The 16,158-nt window shown below is 51.4% G+C and overlaps 1 protein-coding gene across 1 annotated transcript in view; it reads right to left on the reverse strand.

The window, feature by feature from the left end:
• Positions 1 to 573: 573 nt before the first annotated feature.
• Positions 574 to 16,158, reverse strand: part of LOC147099607 (tetraspanin-4-like) — a 60,298-nt gene continuing 44,713 nt past the window's right edge. The window contains exons 2-8 of the mRNA XM_085969864.1: positions 14,722 to 14,801; positions 10,322 to 10,513; positions 9,111 to 9,185; positions 6,027 to 6,128; positions 5,798 to 5,926; positions 3,920 to 4,003; positions 574 to 826 (exon numbers count right to left, since the gene is read on the reverse strand). Of these exons, the coding sequence (XP_085825990.1) occupies positions 758 to 826; positions 3,920 to 4,003; positions 5,798 to 5,926; positions 6,027 to 6,128; positions 9,111 to 9,185; positions 10,322 to 10,513; positions 14,722 to 14,784 (714 nt within the window). The 5' untranslated portion in view covers positions 14,785 to 14,801 and the 3' untranslated portion in view covers positions 574 to 757. The remainder of the gene's footprint in view (positions 827 to 3,919; positions 4,004 to 5,797; positions 5,927 to 6,026; positions 6,129 to 9,110; positions 9,186 to 10,321; positions 10,514 to 14,721; positions 14,802 to 16,158) is intronic.

Here is a 16,158-nt window from a genome sequence, read left to right on the forward strand (position 1 = left end):
AATGAAGAGTCAGTTCGCTTTCCGATTGGCCGCGGGGAGCCGCGAGGATGGACGTGTCGGGCGGGCAATGGTGGGAATGTGCGGGGGGCGGGGAGAGGCGGTGGGAGAGCGGGGCTGTTGGAGTCAGGAGTGCGGCCAGCCAGAGGTGGCGACCATAGCCCTCCAGGGAGCGCGGGTTGGAGATACCAGTTCGCGACCCCATCTCCGACCTGCGCTCCCTGCTAGCCCGGCTCCCCGTGGGGAGCTTGGCATGGCAAAAAAAAAAACACGTTTAAAAATAACCCCCCAAAAAAACACTACCAGAAAACTTAGGTTTTAAAAACACAAGCTAATTACACGCTCCGGCGCTGAAAGCATTTTCCTGTTGACTCCGAGCACCTCACGGGTGCGCATGGGATGTCTTGGGAGGCTGCTTTCAGCGCAGAGCATTACTGAACCTTTACCTACCATGTCACTAAGAAGCAGTTATAGCATTGGAGCTTCTAATTACAACATCCGCGGGTTGAATAACACAATGGCCTCTGCATTTGAAAACCTGGAGTTCAAATAACTTTTTCGATTGTTTTTTTAAAAAAAAAGATGCCGCAGAAAATGTTATCAGCCCCGCGCGGAGGAAACCCATTCTTGTTGCCTACTTGGAGATGGCTTACGTCGCAGACACTAGTGATGAGGAAACGGAGAACTGAATCCCAGGATTCACAGAGGCGGGTGTCCAAGGAGACACGGGAGGGGGAAAAAAAAAGGTAGATTTTTTTTTTCAGCTGTAGTGCTTTTCTGCTTTCACGAGCTGACAGTACATCACCAAGGAGGAGATGAGCCCTAGTATCTGGGGAGGGAGGGAGGGAGGGGAGAAAAAACATTCACAAATTAGATAGGAGGAACTGCACTGGGCACACAGTACTGTAAATCTGACCTTTCACCTCCGCAGGATTTTCAGGTTCAAGCGTGGACGAGGTAACTCAAGGGGTCGCGGTTAGGTGGAGCCAAGGTTGGGTTTTGAAAGCCCGTTGGTTGTAGGAGCAAGGGAGGTTTCGAGTCTGTTTAATCTTCCCCCCCCCCTAAAGTCCTGGGACAGATTGAGTTGGAGCAGGAGATGTTTGATGGATGCAAAGAACGACAGAACTTGCATTTTATACAATGCCTTTCACGATGTCCCAAAGCGTTTTACAGCCAATGAGGTACATTTTGAAGTGTGGTCACTGTTGTAATGTAGGAAACGCGGCAGCCAATTTGCGCACAGCAAGCTCCCACAAACAGCAATGTGATAATGACCAGATAATCTCTTTTAGAGATGTTGGTTGAGGGATAACTATTGGCCGCAGGATACTGGGGAGAACTCCCTTGCTCTTCTTCGAATAGTGCCATGGGATCTTTTACGTCCACCTGAGAGGGCAGACGCAGCCTCGGTTTAACGTCTCATCCGAAAGACGGCACCTCCGACAGTGCGGCGCTCCCTCAGTACTGCAGTGGGAGTGTCAGCCTAGATTTTCTGGGGTGGGACTTGAACCCACAACCTTCTGGCTCAGTAGACGAGAGTGCTACCCACTGAGCCACGGCTGACACACTAGATACAGATCAGACACAGAGAAGAGCTCCCCTGCTCTTCTTCGAAATAGTGCCGCGGGATCTTTTACATCCACCTGGGAGGGCAGAAGCTCAGCCTTGGGTCTAGCAGGCTACGGAGGTCTTACATGATCTGGATCAGCCTGAGCGAGTGGCTGGGGAGGGAGATGGAGTCACGGCAAGAAAGTGGACTTCATGACGGGAAACAATGGCTTCAGTAGTCCCAGTGTTCAGTTGGAGGAAGCTGTGGCTCTCCACAGCCTGGCCTCGGTAGTGGGGAAAATGCTAGAGTCCATTATAAAAGATGTAATAGCAGAACACTTGGAAAACAGTGACAGGATCGGACAAAGTCAACATGGATTTACAAAAGGTAAATCATGCTTGACTAATCTACTGGAATTTTTTGAGGATGTAACTGGTAGAATAGATAAGGGAGAACCAGTGGATGTGGTGTATTTGGACTTTCAGAAGGCTTTCAATAAGGTCCCACATAAGAGATTAGCGTGTAAAGTTAAAGCACATGGGATTGGGGGTAAGGTACTGACTTGGATAGAGAACTGGTTGGCAGATAGAGAACTGGTTGGCAGACAGGAAGCAAAGAGTTGGAATAAACGGGTCTTTTTCTGAGTGGCAGGCAGTGACTAGTGGGGTACCACAGGAATCGGTGCTCAGACCCCAGCTATTCACAATATATATTAATGATCTACACGAGGGAACTAGATGTAATATCTCCCAAGTTTGCAAACGACACGAAGCTGGGTGGGCGTGTATGCTATGAGGAGGATGCAGAGAAACTCCAGTATGATTTGGACAGGTTGGGTGATTGGGCAGATGCATGGCAGATGCAGTATATTGTGGATAAATGTGAGGTTATCCACTTTGGTGGCAAAAACAGGAAAGCAGATTATTATCTGAACGGCAATAGATTGAGAGAAGGGGAAGTGCAACTAGACCTGGGTGTCCTTGTGCACCAGTCGCTGAAGTCAAGCATGCAGGTGCAGCAGGCGGTTAAGAAGGCAAATGGTATGTTGGCCCTCATAGCGAGAGGATTTGAGTACAGGAGCAAGGATGTCTTGCTGCAGTTGTACAGGGCCTTGGTGAGACCACACCTTGAGTATTGTGTGCAGTTTTGGTCGCCTTATCTGAGGAAGGATGTTCTTGCCATGGAGGGAGTGCAGCAAAGATTCACCAGACTGATACCTGGATGGCAGGAATGACGTAGGAGGAGAGATTGGGTCGATTGGGCTTATATTCGCTGGAGTTTAGAAGAATGAGAGGGGATCTCATTGAAACTGATAAAATTCTAACAGGACTAGACAGACTAGATGCAGGAAGGATGTTCCCGATGGCGGGGGAGTCCAGAACCAGGGGTCACAGTCTAAGGATAAGGGGTAAGCCATTTAGGACTGAGATGAGGAGGAATTTCTTCACCCAGAGAGTGGTGAACCTGTGGAATTCTCTACCACAGAAGGCAGTTGAGGCCAATTCATTAAATATATTCAAGAAGGAGTTAGATATATTTCTTAAGGCTAAAGGGATCAAGGGATATGGGGAGAAAGCAGGGACAGGGTACTGAATTTGGATGCTCAGCCATGATCTCATTGAATGGCAGAGCAGGCTCGATGGGCCGAATGGCCTACTCCTGCTCCTATCTTCTATGTTTCTATGTTTCCATGTCAGAGAGGCAACAGGTGACAGCATGGAGCTGCTCATGGGGCCAAGAAAGGTGGTGGAGAGGTAGAGCTGGGAGCCATCAGCATCCATATGGAAGATGACTCTTTGCCTGTGGATGATGCTCCCAGGGGCAGGATGAAGGTGCAGAATAGGGGAGGGCCAAGGATGGATCCTTGGGCAACTCGAGAAGTGACGGGAAGAGAAACCATTGCTGGAGCCGCATTGGCTGCAATTGATCAGGCCGGAGTGAGACCCTGCAAGAGCTGGACAACGGAGGAGAAGTGCTGGACGGGGATGTGGTCAACTGTGGCAAACGCCGCAGGGAGGACGGGAAAGGATGATGCACCACGATCATTCATGATTTTGGCCAGGGCGGTCTTGGTACTTGCAAGAAGGACGGAAACTGGGTCCGAGTGAGCTTTGGGACAGCTGGACAGAGAGCCGAGAGGCGAATATACATTTGAGGGCCTTAGCGGGGAAAGGGAGGTTGGAGAGGGGGCAGAATGGATCGTGCAAGGGTGGGATTTTCTGAGGATGCGGGCAGTTTTGAAAGGGAGAAGGACGATGCTTGAGAAACGGAGCCATAAGCGACGCTAGCTCTGGCTGTGGATTGGAGAACCATGCTCCCCCCTGGTCGGATCCCGTCGGTAACATTCACTGCCCATTTTACAACGTAATGTACCTGTAGCACTGGGATGCAAAGCCCGAAGATGCAGACGGCCACAATGTTGTCCTTCAGCCACTCGATGACCTTATCGTAGCACGGCTGCCGACACAAGGGAACAAGTTAAATCCTTGGCAGAACCGAGCATCACATGTAGCTTTAAGACTTAAAGGAACAGTCCATGATGCGGTGCCATGCTCCAACCCTGGAGTTTCCCTGAATCACAACCCTGCTCGACTTGTATTTTCAATGATAAATTGGCAATTTTTTGTTTCTTTCTCTCCTGAAGATTCTGGCTGGGGATCTGGTTCCCCGAGCAGAACAAGTGGCGTGTGAGCCCACGTATTATTTTTGTAATATTCATTCTCGCAGGGTGTGGGCGTCGCTGGCAGGACTGGCAGTTATTGCCCGTCTCTAGTTGCCCTAGAGGTGGTGGTGATGGGCCTTCTTTTTTTGAATCGCCGTGCGGCCTGCATTCGCCTCCCACCCCCCCTCCCCCAACCACATTTTGCGCACAGCAAGCTCCCACAAACAGCAACATGATAATGACCAGATAATCTCTTTTTAGTGATGTTGATTGAGGGATAAATATTGTCCCAGGACAACAGGGAGAACGTCCCTGGCCGTGCGATCTTTTACGTCCACCTGAGAGAGCAGACGGGGCCTCGGTTTAAAGTCTCATCTGAAAGACGGCAGCTCCGACAGTGCGGCGCTCCCTCAGTACCGCCCCTCCGACAGTGCGGCGCTCCCTCAGTACCGCCCCTCCGACAGTGCGGCGCTCCCTCAGTACCGCCCCTCGACAGTGCGGCGCTCCCTCAGTACGGCCCCTCCGACAGTGCGGTGCTCCCTCAGTACCGCCCCTCCGACAGTGCGGCGCTACCTCAGTACTGCCCCTCCGACAGTGCGGCGCTCCCTCAGTACTGCCCCTCCGACAGTGCGGCGCTCCCTCAGTACTGCTCCTCTGACAGTGCGGCGCTCCCTCAGTACTGCCCCTCCGACAGTGCGGCCCTCCCTCAGTACTGCCCCTCCGACAGTGCGGCGCTCCCTCAGTACTGCCCCTCCGACAGTGCGGTGCTCCCTCAGTACTGCCGCTCCGACAGTGCGGCGCTCCCTCAGTACTGCCCCTCCGACAGTGCGGCACTCCCTCAGTACTGCCCCTCCGACAGTGCGGCGCTCCCTCAGTACTGCCCCTCCGACAGTGCGGCGCTCCCTCAGTACTGCCCCTCCGACAGTGCGGCGCTCCCTCAGTACTGCCCCTCCGACAGTGCGGCGCTCCCTCAGTACTGCCCCTCCGACAGTGCGGCGCTCCCTCAGTACTGCCCCTCCGACAGTGCGGCGCTCCCTCAGTACTGGCACCGAGAGTGTCAGCCTGGATTATAGGCTCAAGTCTTTGGAGTGGGGCTTGAACTCATGACCTTCTGACCCAGAGGTGGCAGTGCTACCCACTGAAGAAGAAGGTTTAATCAAAGCTCAGACATAACGGCCATTTGTCATATAAAATAAATCAAACCTGGGAGAACAACAACAACTTGCATTTATGTAGCACCTTTAACATAGTAAAACGTCCCAAGGCGCTTCACAGGAGCGTTGATCAATCAAAATATGACACCGAGCCACGTAAGGAGATATTAGGGCAGATGCTTGGTCAATGAGATAGGTTTTAAGGAGCTTCTTAGAGGTGGAGAGGGAGGCGGAGAGGTTTAGGGAGGGAATTCCAGAGCTTAGGGCCCGGGCAGCTAAAGGCGCGGCCGTCAATGGCAGAGCGATGGAAATCGGGGGGATGCGCAAGAGGCCGGAATTGGAGGAGCGCCGAGATCGTGGAGGGTTGTGGGGCTGGAGGAGGTCACAGTGACGAGACCTTCCTTCGCGCATGCAGACAGCTAACTAGCGACTCACATCTTTCCACCATGTATCGGGCATGCTTGAGCAGTTGCTGACCAGTTTGAAGCAGCAAGAGTTGGGCACCTTTGTTCCATTTAAGACGCTGAACCAGTCGTCGTACTTGATGACGCCACAGCACCGGAACTGGACAGGGAAAGAGAAACACACGGTCAGTTTCACTTCCCACCAATTTCCCTAACCAGGAAGAGCTGACCGAGAATGCCTATCGGTGATGTGAACTTACATCTGTCTGCACAATGTCCCAGCCGTTGGTCAGCCCGATGTTTCCAGATGTGTTGTAGAATTGAAGCCCGCTCTTCAGCTCTTTAATTGCGTACCTGTTTATCTAGGATTAATGCACAGTAAAATCAGGACCACGAGTTTGTGCGGCTAATCAATCAGTTCCAATATCGGTCACTGGTTGGTTGATCGGATCCGATACCAGGCGCCGCTTGATCAATGGGTTCTAATGCAAGGAGACGGCTACTTGATCAGATCGGATGCCACGGGCTGGGAGCTGATCAATCGGAGCCAAGAACAGACCCCAGCTGATCGATCGGAACCAATCACAGACCCCAGCTGATCGATCAGAACCAATAACAGACCCCAGCTGATCGATCGGAGCCAATAACAGACCCCAGCTGATCGATCGGAGCCAATAACAGACCCCAGCTGATCGATCAGAGCCAATAACAGACCCCAGCTGATCGATCAGAACCAATAACAGACCCCAGCTGAGGGATCGGAGCCAATAACAGACCCCAGCTGATCGATCGGAGCCAATAACAGACCCCAGCTGATCGATCAGAGCCAATAACAGACCCCAGCTGATCGATCAGAACCAATAACAGACCCCAGCTGAGGGATCGGAGCCAATAACAGACCCCAGCTGATCGATCGGAGCCAATAACAGACCCCAGCTGATCGATCAGAACCAATAACAGACCCCAGCTGATCGATCGGAGCCAAGAACAGACCCCAGCTGATCGATCAGAACCAATAACAGACCCCAGCTGATCGATTGGAACCAATCACAGACCCCAGCTGATCGATCAGAACCAATCACAGACCCCAGCTGATCGATCAGAACCAATAACAGACCCCAGCTGAGGGATCGGAGCCAATAACAGACCCCAGCTGATCGATTGGAACCAATCACAGACCCCAGCTGATCGATCAGAACCAATAGCAGACCCCAGCTGATCGATCGGAGCCAATAACAGACCCCAGCTGATCGATCGGAACCAATCACAGACCCCAGCTGATCGATCAGAACCAATCACAGACCCCAGCTGATCGATCAGAGCCAATCACAGACCCCAGCTGATCGATCGGAACCAATAACAGACCCCAGCTGAGGGATCGGAGCCAATAACAGACCCCAGCTGATCGATTGGAACCAATCACAGACCCCAGCTGATCGATTGGAACCAATCACAGACCCCAGCTGATCGATCAGAACCAATCACAGACCCCAGCTGATCGATCAGAACCAATAACAGACCCCAGCTGATCGATCAGAACCAATCACAGACCCCAGCTGATCGATCAGAACCAATAGCAGACCCCAGCTGATCGATCGGAGCCAATAACAGACCCCAGCTGATCGATCGGAGCCAATAACAGACCCCAGCTGATCGATCAGAGCCAATAACAGACCCCAGCTGATCGATCAGAACCAATAACAGACCCCAGCTGAGGGATCGGAGCCAATAACAGACCCCAGCTGATCGATCGGAGCCAATAACAGACCCCAGCTGATCGATCAGAGCCAATAACAGACCCCAGCTGATCGATCAGAACCAATAACAGACCCCAGCTGAGGGATCGGAGCCAATAACAGACCCCAGCTGATCGATCGGAGCCAATAACAGACCCCAGCTGATCGATCAGAACCAATAACAGACCCCAGCTGATCGATCGGAGCCAAGAACAGACCCCAGCTGATCGATCAGAACCAATAACAGACCCCAGCTGATCGATTGGAACCAATCACAGACCCCAGCTGATCGATCAGAACCAATAACAGACCCCAGCTGATCGATCAGAACCAATAACAGACCCCAGCTGAGGGATCGGAGCCAATAACAGACCCCAGCTGATCGATTGGAACCAATCACAGACCCCAGCTGATCGATCAGAACCAATCACAGACCCCAGCTGATCGATCAGAACCAATCACAGACCCCAGCTGATCGATCAGAACCAATCACAGACCCCAGCTGATCGATCAGAACCAATCACAGACCCCAGCTGATCGATCGGAACCAATAACAGACCCCAGCTGAGGGATCGGAGCCAATAACAGACCCCAGCTGATCGATTGGAACCAATCACAGACCCCAGCTGATCGATTGGAACCAATCACAGACCCCAGCTGATCGATCAGAACCAATCACAGACCCCAGCTGATCGATCAGAACCAATAACAGACCCCAGCTGATCGATCAGAACCAATCACAGACCCCAGCTGATCGATCGGAACCAATAACAGACCCCAGCTGATCGATTGGAGCCAATAACAGACCCCAGCTGATCGATCGGAGCCAATAACAGACCCCAGCTGATCGATCGGAACCAATCACAGACCCCAGCTGATCGATTGGAGCCAATAACAGATCCCAGCTGATCGATCGGAGCCAATAACAGACCCCAGCTGATCGATCGGAACCAATAACAGACCCCAGCTGAGGGATCGGAGCCAATAACAGACCCCAGCTGATCGATCAGAACCAATCACAGACCCCAGCTGATCGATCAGAACCAATCACAGACCCCAGCTGATCGATCAGAACTAATAACAGACCCCAGCTGATCGATCAGAACCAATACCAGACCCCAGCTGATCGATCAGAACCAATCACAGACCCCAGCTGATCGATCGGAGCCAATAACAGACCCCAGCTGATGGATCAGAACCAATACCAGACCCCAGCTGACCAACCGGAGCCAATAACAGACCCCAGCTGATCGATCAGAACCAATCACAGACCCCAGCTGATCGATCAGAACCAATCACAGACCCCAGCTGACGGATCGGAGCCAATAACAGACCCCGGCTGATCGATCGGAGCTAATAACAGACCCCAGCTGACCAATCGGAACCAATAACAGACCCCAGCTGATGGATCAGAACCAATACCAGACCCCGGCTGATCGATCGGAGCCAATCACAGACCCCAGCTGATCGATCGGAGCTAATAACAGACCCCAGCTGATCGATCGGAACCAATAACAGACCCCAGCTGATCGATCGGAATGTTTGGGTTTGATGTTATTGATTGGGCAGAAACACAAAATGGACAAATTGCCCAGAATCCACACTTACTGCATCCTGGCCGCACAGGTACAAGATTCCCACGGTCATTTCGAGCAGGAAGATGATCAGAAGCACCACGAAAAACTGTGGGAAAGAAGAAGGTGGTGAGAAGTCAGATTCGGAAACCGACGCCTGGTGGAAGTGGTGCTGCCCTACGACGGGCAGACAGTGATGGAGCACCATTCAGGACCTCCCATCCGTGGCCCAGGCTTTAACCCAGGTCTGGGGATGGGGTCGGTGGGGTGGGTGGTGGATGGTGGTTGCAGTGGCTGAGAACCTGGCCTCACAAAGGGTTCAAATCCGGCTCAAACTGGGAAACGGAAAATCTCCGCCACCTGTTGGATGTGCGGGTGCTGTCTGAAGGACTTTAGTCTCGGAGGTATGGGAGCGCAGCAGACCAGGAAACTGCTCTTCTTCAAATAGTGGCCATGGGATCTTTTACGTCCACCTGAGGGGGCAGACGGGGCCTCGGTTTAACGTCTCATCCCGAAAGACGGCCCCTCTGACAGTGCAGCGGGCGGCTCCTCGGCACTGCACGCTGCACTGAGCGTGTCGGCCTGCATTTTTGTGCTCAAGTCTCCGGAGTGGGACTTGAACCCATGACCTTCTGACCCAGGGGCGAGAGTGCAACCCACTGAGCCACGGCTGACACACAGAGTGCAAGACTGTCATCTACTGGGTTAGGGACAGGAGCTGACTTAAATTACGAGGAGAGATTGCACAAACTATGGCTGTATTCCCTGGAATTTAGAAGGTTAAGGGGTGATCTGATTGAAGTTTTCAGGATATTGAGGGGAACAGATAGGGTAGAGAGAGAGAGAAACTATTTCCGCTGATTGGGGATTCTAGGACTAGGGGGCAGAGTCTAAAAATGAGAGCCAGACCTTTCAGGAGTGAAGTTAGGAAACACTTCTACACACAAAGGGTGGTAGGAGTTTGGAACTCTCTTCCGCAAAGAGCAATTGATGCTCGATCAATTGTTAATTTTAAATCGGAGATTGATAGATTTTTGTTAACCAAAGGTATTAAGGGAAATGGGGCAAAGGTCACAGATCAGTCATGCTCTCTTTCAATGGCAGGACAGGCTCGAGGAGCTACATGGCTTCCTGCCGTTCCTGCGTTCCTAGGTCATACCAGCCTGCGCTAAAACAAATACTCTCTGGTGTAGAGACGGCAGGCCGAACGGCCTGTTTCCCCAGGCTGTCAAACTCGGTACTCACGCTAAGCAGGAGGCAGCGGTTTTCAATCACCGCCCCGAGGCAGCCGAGGAATCCCACGATCATGATCACCGAGCCCGCGGCAATGAAGAAGTTGGCCGCGGTGAGAGACGGGAAGGATGAGGAGAGCGTCACGAAGTTCCCCTGCGTTATCACCAGCCACACTCCGACTCCCAGAATCCCGCATCCTCCTAGCTGTAACAGGATACAACATCTTGTATTTGTACAGCGCCATTTAAAATAATAAGAACGTCCCAAGGTGCTTCACAGGAGCGATTATCAAACAAACTCTGACTCCGAGCCACAGAAGGTGATATTAGTGCAGGTAACCAAAAGCTTGGTCAAAGAGGTCGGTTTTAAGGAGCGTCTTAAAGGAGAAGAGAGAGGCGGAGAGGTTTAGGGAGGGAATTCCAGAGCTTAGGGCCCAGGCGGCTGAAGGCACGGCCGCCAATGGAGGGGGCAAAGGGAAATTGGGAATTTGCAAGAGGCTAGAATTGGAGAAGCGCAGAGATCTCGGGGGGTTTGTAGAGCTGGAGGAGGTTACAGAGCGAGGGAGGGGTGAAGCCATGGAGGGATTTGAAAAGAAGGATGAGAATTTTAAAATTGCCAATGTAGGTCAGCGAGCAGAGGGGGTGCAGGGTGAACAGGACTCGGTGCGAGCTAGGATATGGGCAGCATGATACAAGCGGAAAGTTAGCACCTTGGCGAGCTCCCTCGGTAGCTCTGTTGGTTAAGTGCATCACCGGCTGTGGTAATGAGCCGTACAGACTGCAGAGATGTCCGGTCACTGATCAGTTAGCTGATTCTAACCAGAAAGAAGAAAGAACTTGCATTTATATAGCGCCTTTCACGACCTCAGGACATTCCAAAGTGCTTTACAGCTAATGAAGTACTTTTGAAATGTAGTCACTGTTGTAATGGAGGAAATGTGGCAGCCAAGTTGTGCACAGGAAGATCCCACAAACAGCAATGAGATAAATGACCAGATAATTTTTTTTTATTTTTTAAACTGATTTTGGTCGAGGGATAACTATTGGCCAGGACACAGGGGAGCTCTCCCCTGCTCTGCTTCGAAATATTAACGTGGGCTCTTTCCCGTCCACCTGAGAGAGCAGACGGGGCCTCGGTTAATGTCTCACGCGAAGGACAGCACTTCCGACAGTGCAGCCCTCCCTCAACACTGCACTGGGAGTGTCAGCCTAGATTAGGAGCTGAAGGTCTCTGGAGGAGGACAGGAACCCACGACCTTCTGACTCAGAGGCGACTATACTCCAACAGTGACAACAGTTCAAAAAGTACTTCATTGGCTGTGAAGTCCCGAGATCGTAAAAGGCGCTATACGAATGCAAAGTTATTTTTTTTAATTATTCATTCACGGGATATGGGTGTCGCTGGCAAGGCCAGCATTTATTGCCCATCCCTAATTGCCCCTTGAGAAGGTGGTGGTGAGCCGCCTTCTTGAACCGCTGCAGTCCGTGTTGTGAAGGTGCTCCCACAGTGTTGTTAGGCAGTTGAGGCAAATTCATTAAATATATTCAAGATGGAGTTAGATATATTTCTTAAGGCTCAAGGGATCAAGGGATATGGGGAGAAAGCAGGGACAGGGTACTGAATTTGGATGATCAGCCATGATCTAATTAAATGGCGGAACAGGCTCGAGGGGCCGAATGGCCTACTCCTGCTCCTATCTTCTATGCTTCTATGGAGCAGGCTCGAAGGGCCGAATGGCCTACTCCTGCTCCTATCTTCTATGTTTCTATGTTAGGGAGGGAGTTCCAGGATTTTGACCCAGCGACGATGAAAGATCGGCCGATATATTTCCAAGTCGGGATGGTGTGTGACTTGGAGGGGAACCTTGGAGGTGGTGGTGTTCCCATGCACCTGCTGTCCCTTGTCCTTCTAGGTGGTGGAGGTTGCGGGTTGTGGGAGGGTTTATTTCAGTAACTGAGCTATCGGCCAAAGGAAAGAGCTTCCATGGCAACTTGGGCCATTCTTGTGCTTCAAGCAGCACTGTACGGGAACGCAGGCTTTTTTTTTTGGAAGAGCTGATTTCATCGGACGATGATTGGGATTGGGTGGCTGCTCGCGGGTCACCGTGCTGGGCACGGCTCCCACCTTCCCTCGGCTGGGTCCAACACGCGGAGCCTGAAGCCAAGGCCTGTTGTGCTTGGCTCAGGGTCTCTACACAGTTGCAGCGAAGCCAAAGAATATCAACAATAAGTCCCCCAGGAGTTGGACCCGATGCTTACACACGAACAAGAGAGGCCCTGAAGTTTCTTTTCCTGTTCAGAGCAATCTGGGAGGCCCCTGGTCAAGGTTGACACTTTATGAATAGCACATACATTTTTAAATCATCTGTTTTTCAGTATTAGAAGTATTTTGACTTTCCTTCTCCTTTACTGGAGTTCCAGCATACCACGAGACCACTATGACTCTAAGGGCGCGATCTTGCCAGCCCTGGGGAGGCGGGGTTGGAGGCAGGACTGCCGGGAAAATGGCAGAATCTGGGAGCGGGTGCCTAACCCGCTCCCCAATCCGCCTCCGTGTCATCTTCCCAGGAGGCGGGTAGCTGACCCGCGCCGGGTCCCGTCTCCTGGAGGTGGGAAGGGGATTACGGCCAGTTACCCACACAAGTGCGGGCTTCCCGAAGGCTCCGAACCTCGCCAGGGCCACCGAGGCGAGCAGTGGGTCTGCGGGGGTCGGAGGGGTGCAAAAGTGCACTGTGAAGGTAAGTGAGGGGTGCAAGTGTGGAGAGGTGAGTATGTGAGGTAAGTGGAAAGCGTTACTAAAAGTTTACCTTTGTTTCTTCCTGCAGGCTTCAAACGATGTGTATGCGGAGAGTCTCGCACCTCCGCGGTAGAGATGACAGATGGCCGCTGCATTCTCCAATGCAGCAGCCATCTAATTTCTGCTAAATAAAGAGGTTTGATGAATCTTGAATTCAAGAACTCATCAAACTACAGAGCATGCCAGTGTTTGACAGCTTCACAGAGCTGTCAAATGATGACAATTCATCCGTCAAAACTTTTTGACAGATGAAACGTCATACGTTGACGTGCTCTGTAACCGACTTCCCCTTAATTGGCCAGCTATGCCCGCTGGGCGGGCTTAACAAGGTCAATCAAGGGAAAATAGTGTGGGTTGGCCACAAGTCGATGGAGGTGGGACTGAAACCTGACAAGCGGGAGTCCCGCCTCCGAAAGCTCCCCATTTCCAAAATCCAGCCCTATGACTATGATATTGCTAATTACATTGATGATTTTAGACTTGCTTTCATCTCGGCTCTTGTAACCGGGACTCGCCGATGTCGTCCTGTTCAGGTCACAAAGGCACAGAGAAATGTCACAGGGAGGAGGGAGGGAGATTCAGGCAGTGATGCCTCAGGAATATGTACGCATGTGTACACTCACCTCAACAGACCTGTCGACAACTGGGCTGCAGCGTGGACTGTCCCAGGTCAAGCTGTGACTGTGACTGGAGGGCTGTAACTCTCTCACTGCCGGCTGTGACTGACAGCACGGGCTGCAACTGTTTCACTGCTGGCTGTGACTGCGACTGCGACAGGGCGGGCTGTAGCCAATGTTCCCTGCAAGCTGCGCGGCCGCACAGCGCTCCAGGGGGTCCCGCGCAGCCAGCTTTTAATCAGAAAAACTGGGCATGCGCAGTATTTTGAATGGGGCACGCAGCCTCTTAAAGGGAACAGTGGCTGTAACTCTCTCGCTGCTGGCTGTGACAGGCGATCTTATCGAAACATATAAGATTGTGAGGGGGCTTGATCGGGTGGATGCGGTGAGGATGTTTCCACTGATGGGTGAGACTAGAACTAGGGGGCATAATCTAAGAATAAGGGGCTGCCCTTTCAAAACTGAGATGAGGAGAAACTTCTTCACTCAGAGGGTAGTAAATCTATGGAATTTGCTACCTCAGAGAGCTGTGGAAGCTGCGACATTAAATAAATTTAAAATGGAGATAGACAGTTTCCTAGCAGATAAGGGAATTAGGGGTTACGGGGAGAGGGCAGGGAAGTGGACGTGAGTCTAGATTTGGATCAGCCATGATCCTATTGAATGGCGGAGCAGGCCCGAGGGGCCGTATGGCCTACTCCTGCTCCTACTTCTTATGTTCTTATGGATCGAGAGGACTCTCTGGTGAGTAAGGGTCCGACTTGCAGTGAGGTTGAGCGGTCTCAGTCCAGTTCCCAGTGGGCATGGGTCGACGGCGCACCACTGAAAAGCAATCTCACGCGGAGACTGGTGCAGTAGGGGCCCTACTAAGGTTTCAGCAATTCAGAGGGAGCTTTACTTTGTTAGCAATCCTGACCTCGCCGTGCCAAAATGCTCCATTCACCCGGATGAACACAAAATTCACCCAAAAAAAAGGAAGACAAACGAGAGTTTACTCACCCAAAAGATGAGGTTGAAGATGAACAGCAAGTATTTCATACACTGGAGGCAGTTTTGCCCCATATTGCGCTCCTTGAATTCTAGGAAAAGAGAAAAGACAGATGGAGGTGATACACTTTAACTATGTTCTCCCGCACCTCTGAACCACCATCTTTGACAGACCAGTTCTCTGGGTCTGTGTGATTCCCACACGAGGAATTCACCTTGGTAACGGGCGCTTTCTTCAGTTTACTTGGTCTCAGGATGTGGGCGTCATTATAAATCTCATCATTGAAGAAACTACTCGTGAAATAACGCTGGACGGCCAGCTGGTGGCGCCGTCCAAGGAGTATAAATATTCGGGCGTCGGCCCCAGCTATCCAGGGACATTTTGTAAGACAAGGAACTAGTGAAGTACAACTAGACCTCCATGTTCTGAAACAAGTTGATTAAAGCCTTGCTTTATACTCAAACCAAGTGCGTAGTGAGTTTTATTACGTCAGGCGTCACTGGCAAGGCCGCATTTACTGCCCATCCTTAGTTGCGCCGAGGGCAGTTAAGAGTCAACCACATTGGCGCAGGACTGGAGTCACATGTAGGCCCAGACCGGGTGAGGACAGCAGGTTCTCTTCCCTGAAGGGCACCGGTGAACCGGCTGGGTTTTTTAACCGACAATCCGACAACTTCACGGTCATTTTATCTGGTGGCAGCCACAAATAACCATAGTTACTGAATTCAACATCCCTAACTTAAAAAGTTCAGTGCAGTGCTGAGGGAGTGCTGCACTGTCGGAGGTGTCGTCTTTCAGATGAGACGTTAAACCGAGGCCCCGTCTGCTCTCTCAAGTGGACGTAAAAGATCCCATGGCCACTATTTTGAAGAAGAGTAGGGGAGTTCTCCCTGGTGTCCTGGGGCCAATATTTATCCCTAAACTCACATCACTAAAACATTATCTGGTCATTATCCCATTGCTGTTTGTGGGAGCTTGCTGTGCGCAAATTGGCTGCCACGTTTCCTACATTACAACAGTGACTACACTCCAAAAAGTACTTCATTGGCTGTAAAGTGCTTTGGGACGTCCTGAAGTCGTGAACAATGCAATATAAATGCTTTTTTTTAACCCTTCATCCTTTAAAACGGCATGATCTCAATGGTAACACTTTCTTTCCTCCTTCTCATCCTTTACTCTTAACTCTTAATTACACTTTGGGACATCCTAAGGTCGAGAAAGACGCCATATAAATGCAAGTCATTCTACGCTATGTGTCAAAGTTGAAGGACTCTATCCGCAATGATTGGTGCGACTGGAGACCCTGCTTTTCACTTGGATACGTTGGGGACAGCGTATTCATCCACACAAGAGGACGTTACCCAGTGCCCCCAAAACATACAAAGGTCCAGGCTGACATGAACAGACTAAACGAAGAGAGAGAGAGAACTTGCATTTCTATAGGGCCT

The sequence above is a fragment of the Somniosus microcephalus genome, chromosome 28 (genome assembly GCF_052327205.1).
Source record: "Somniosus microcephalus isolate GS21.2 chromosome 28, FLI_Smic_1.0, whole genome shotgun sequence".
Taxonomy (NCBI): domain Eukaryota; kingdom Metazoa; phylum Chordata; class Chondrichthyes; order Squaliformes; family Somniosidae; genus Somniosus; species Somniosus microcephalus.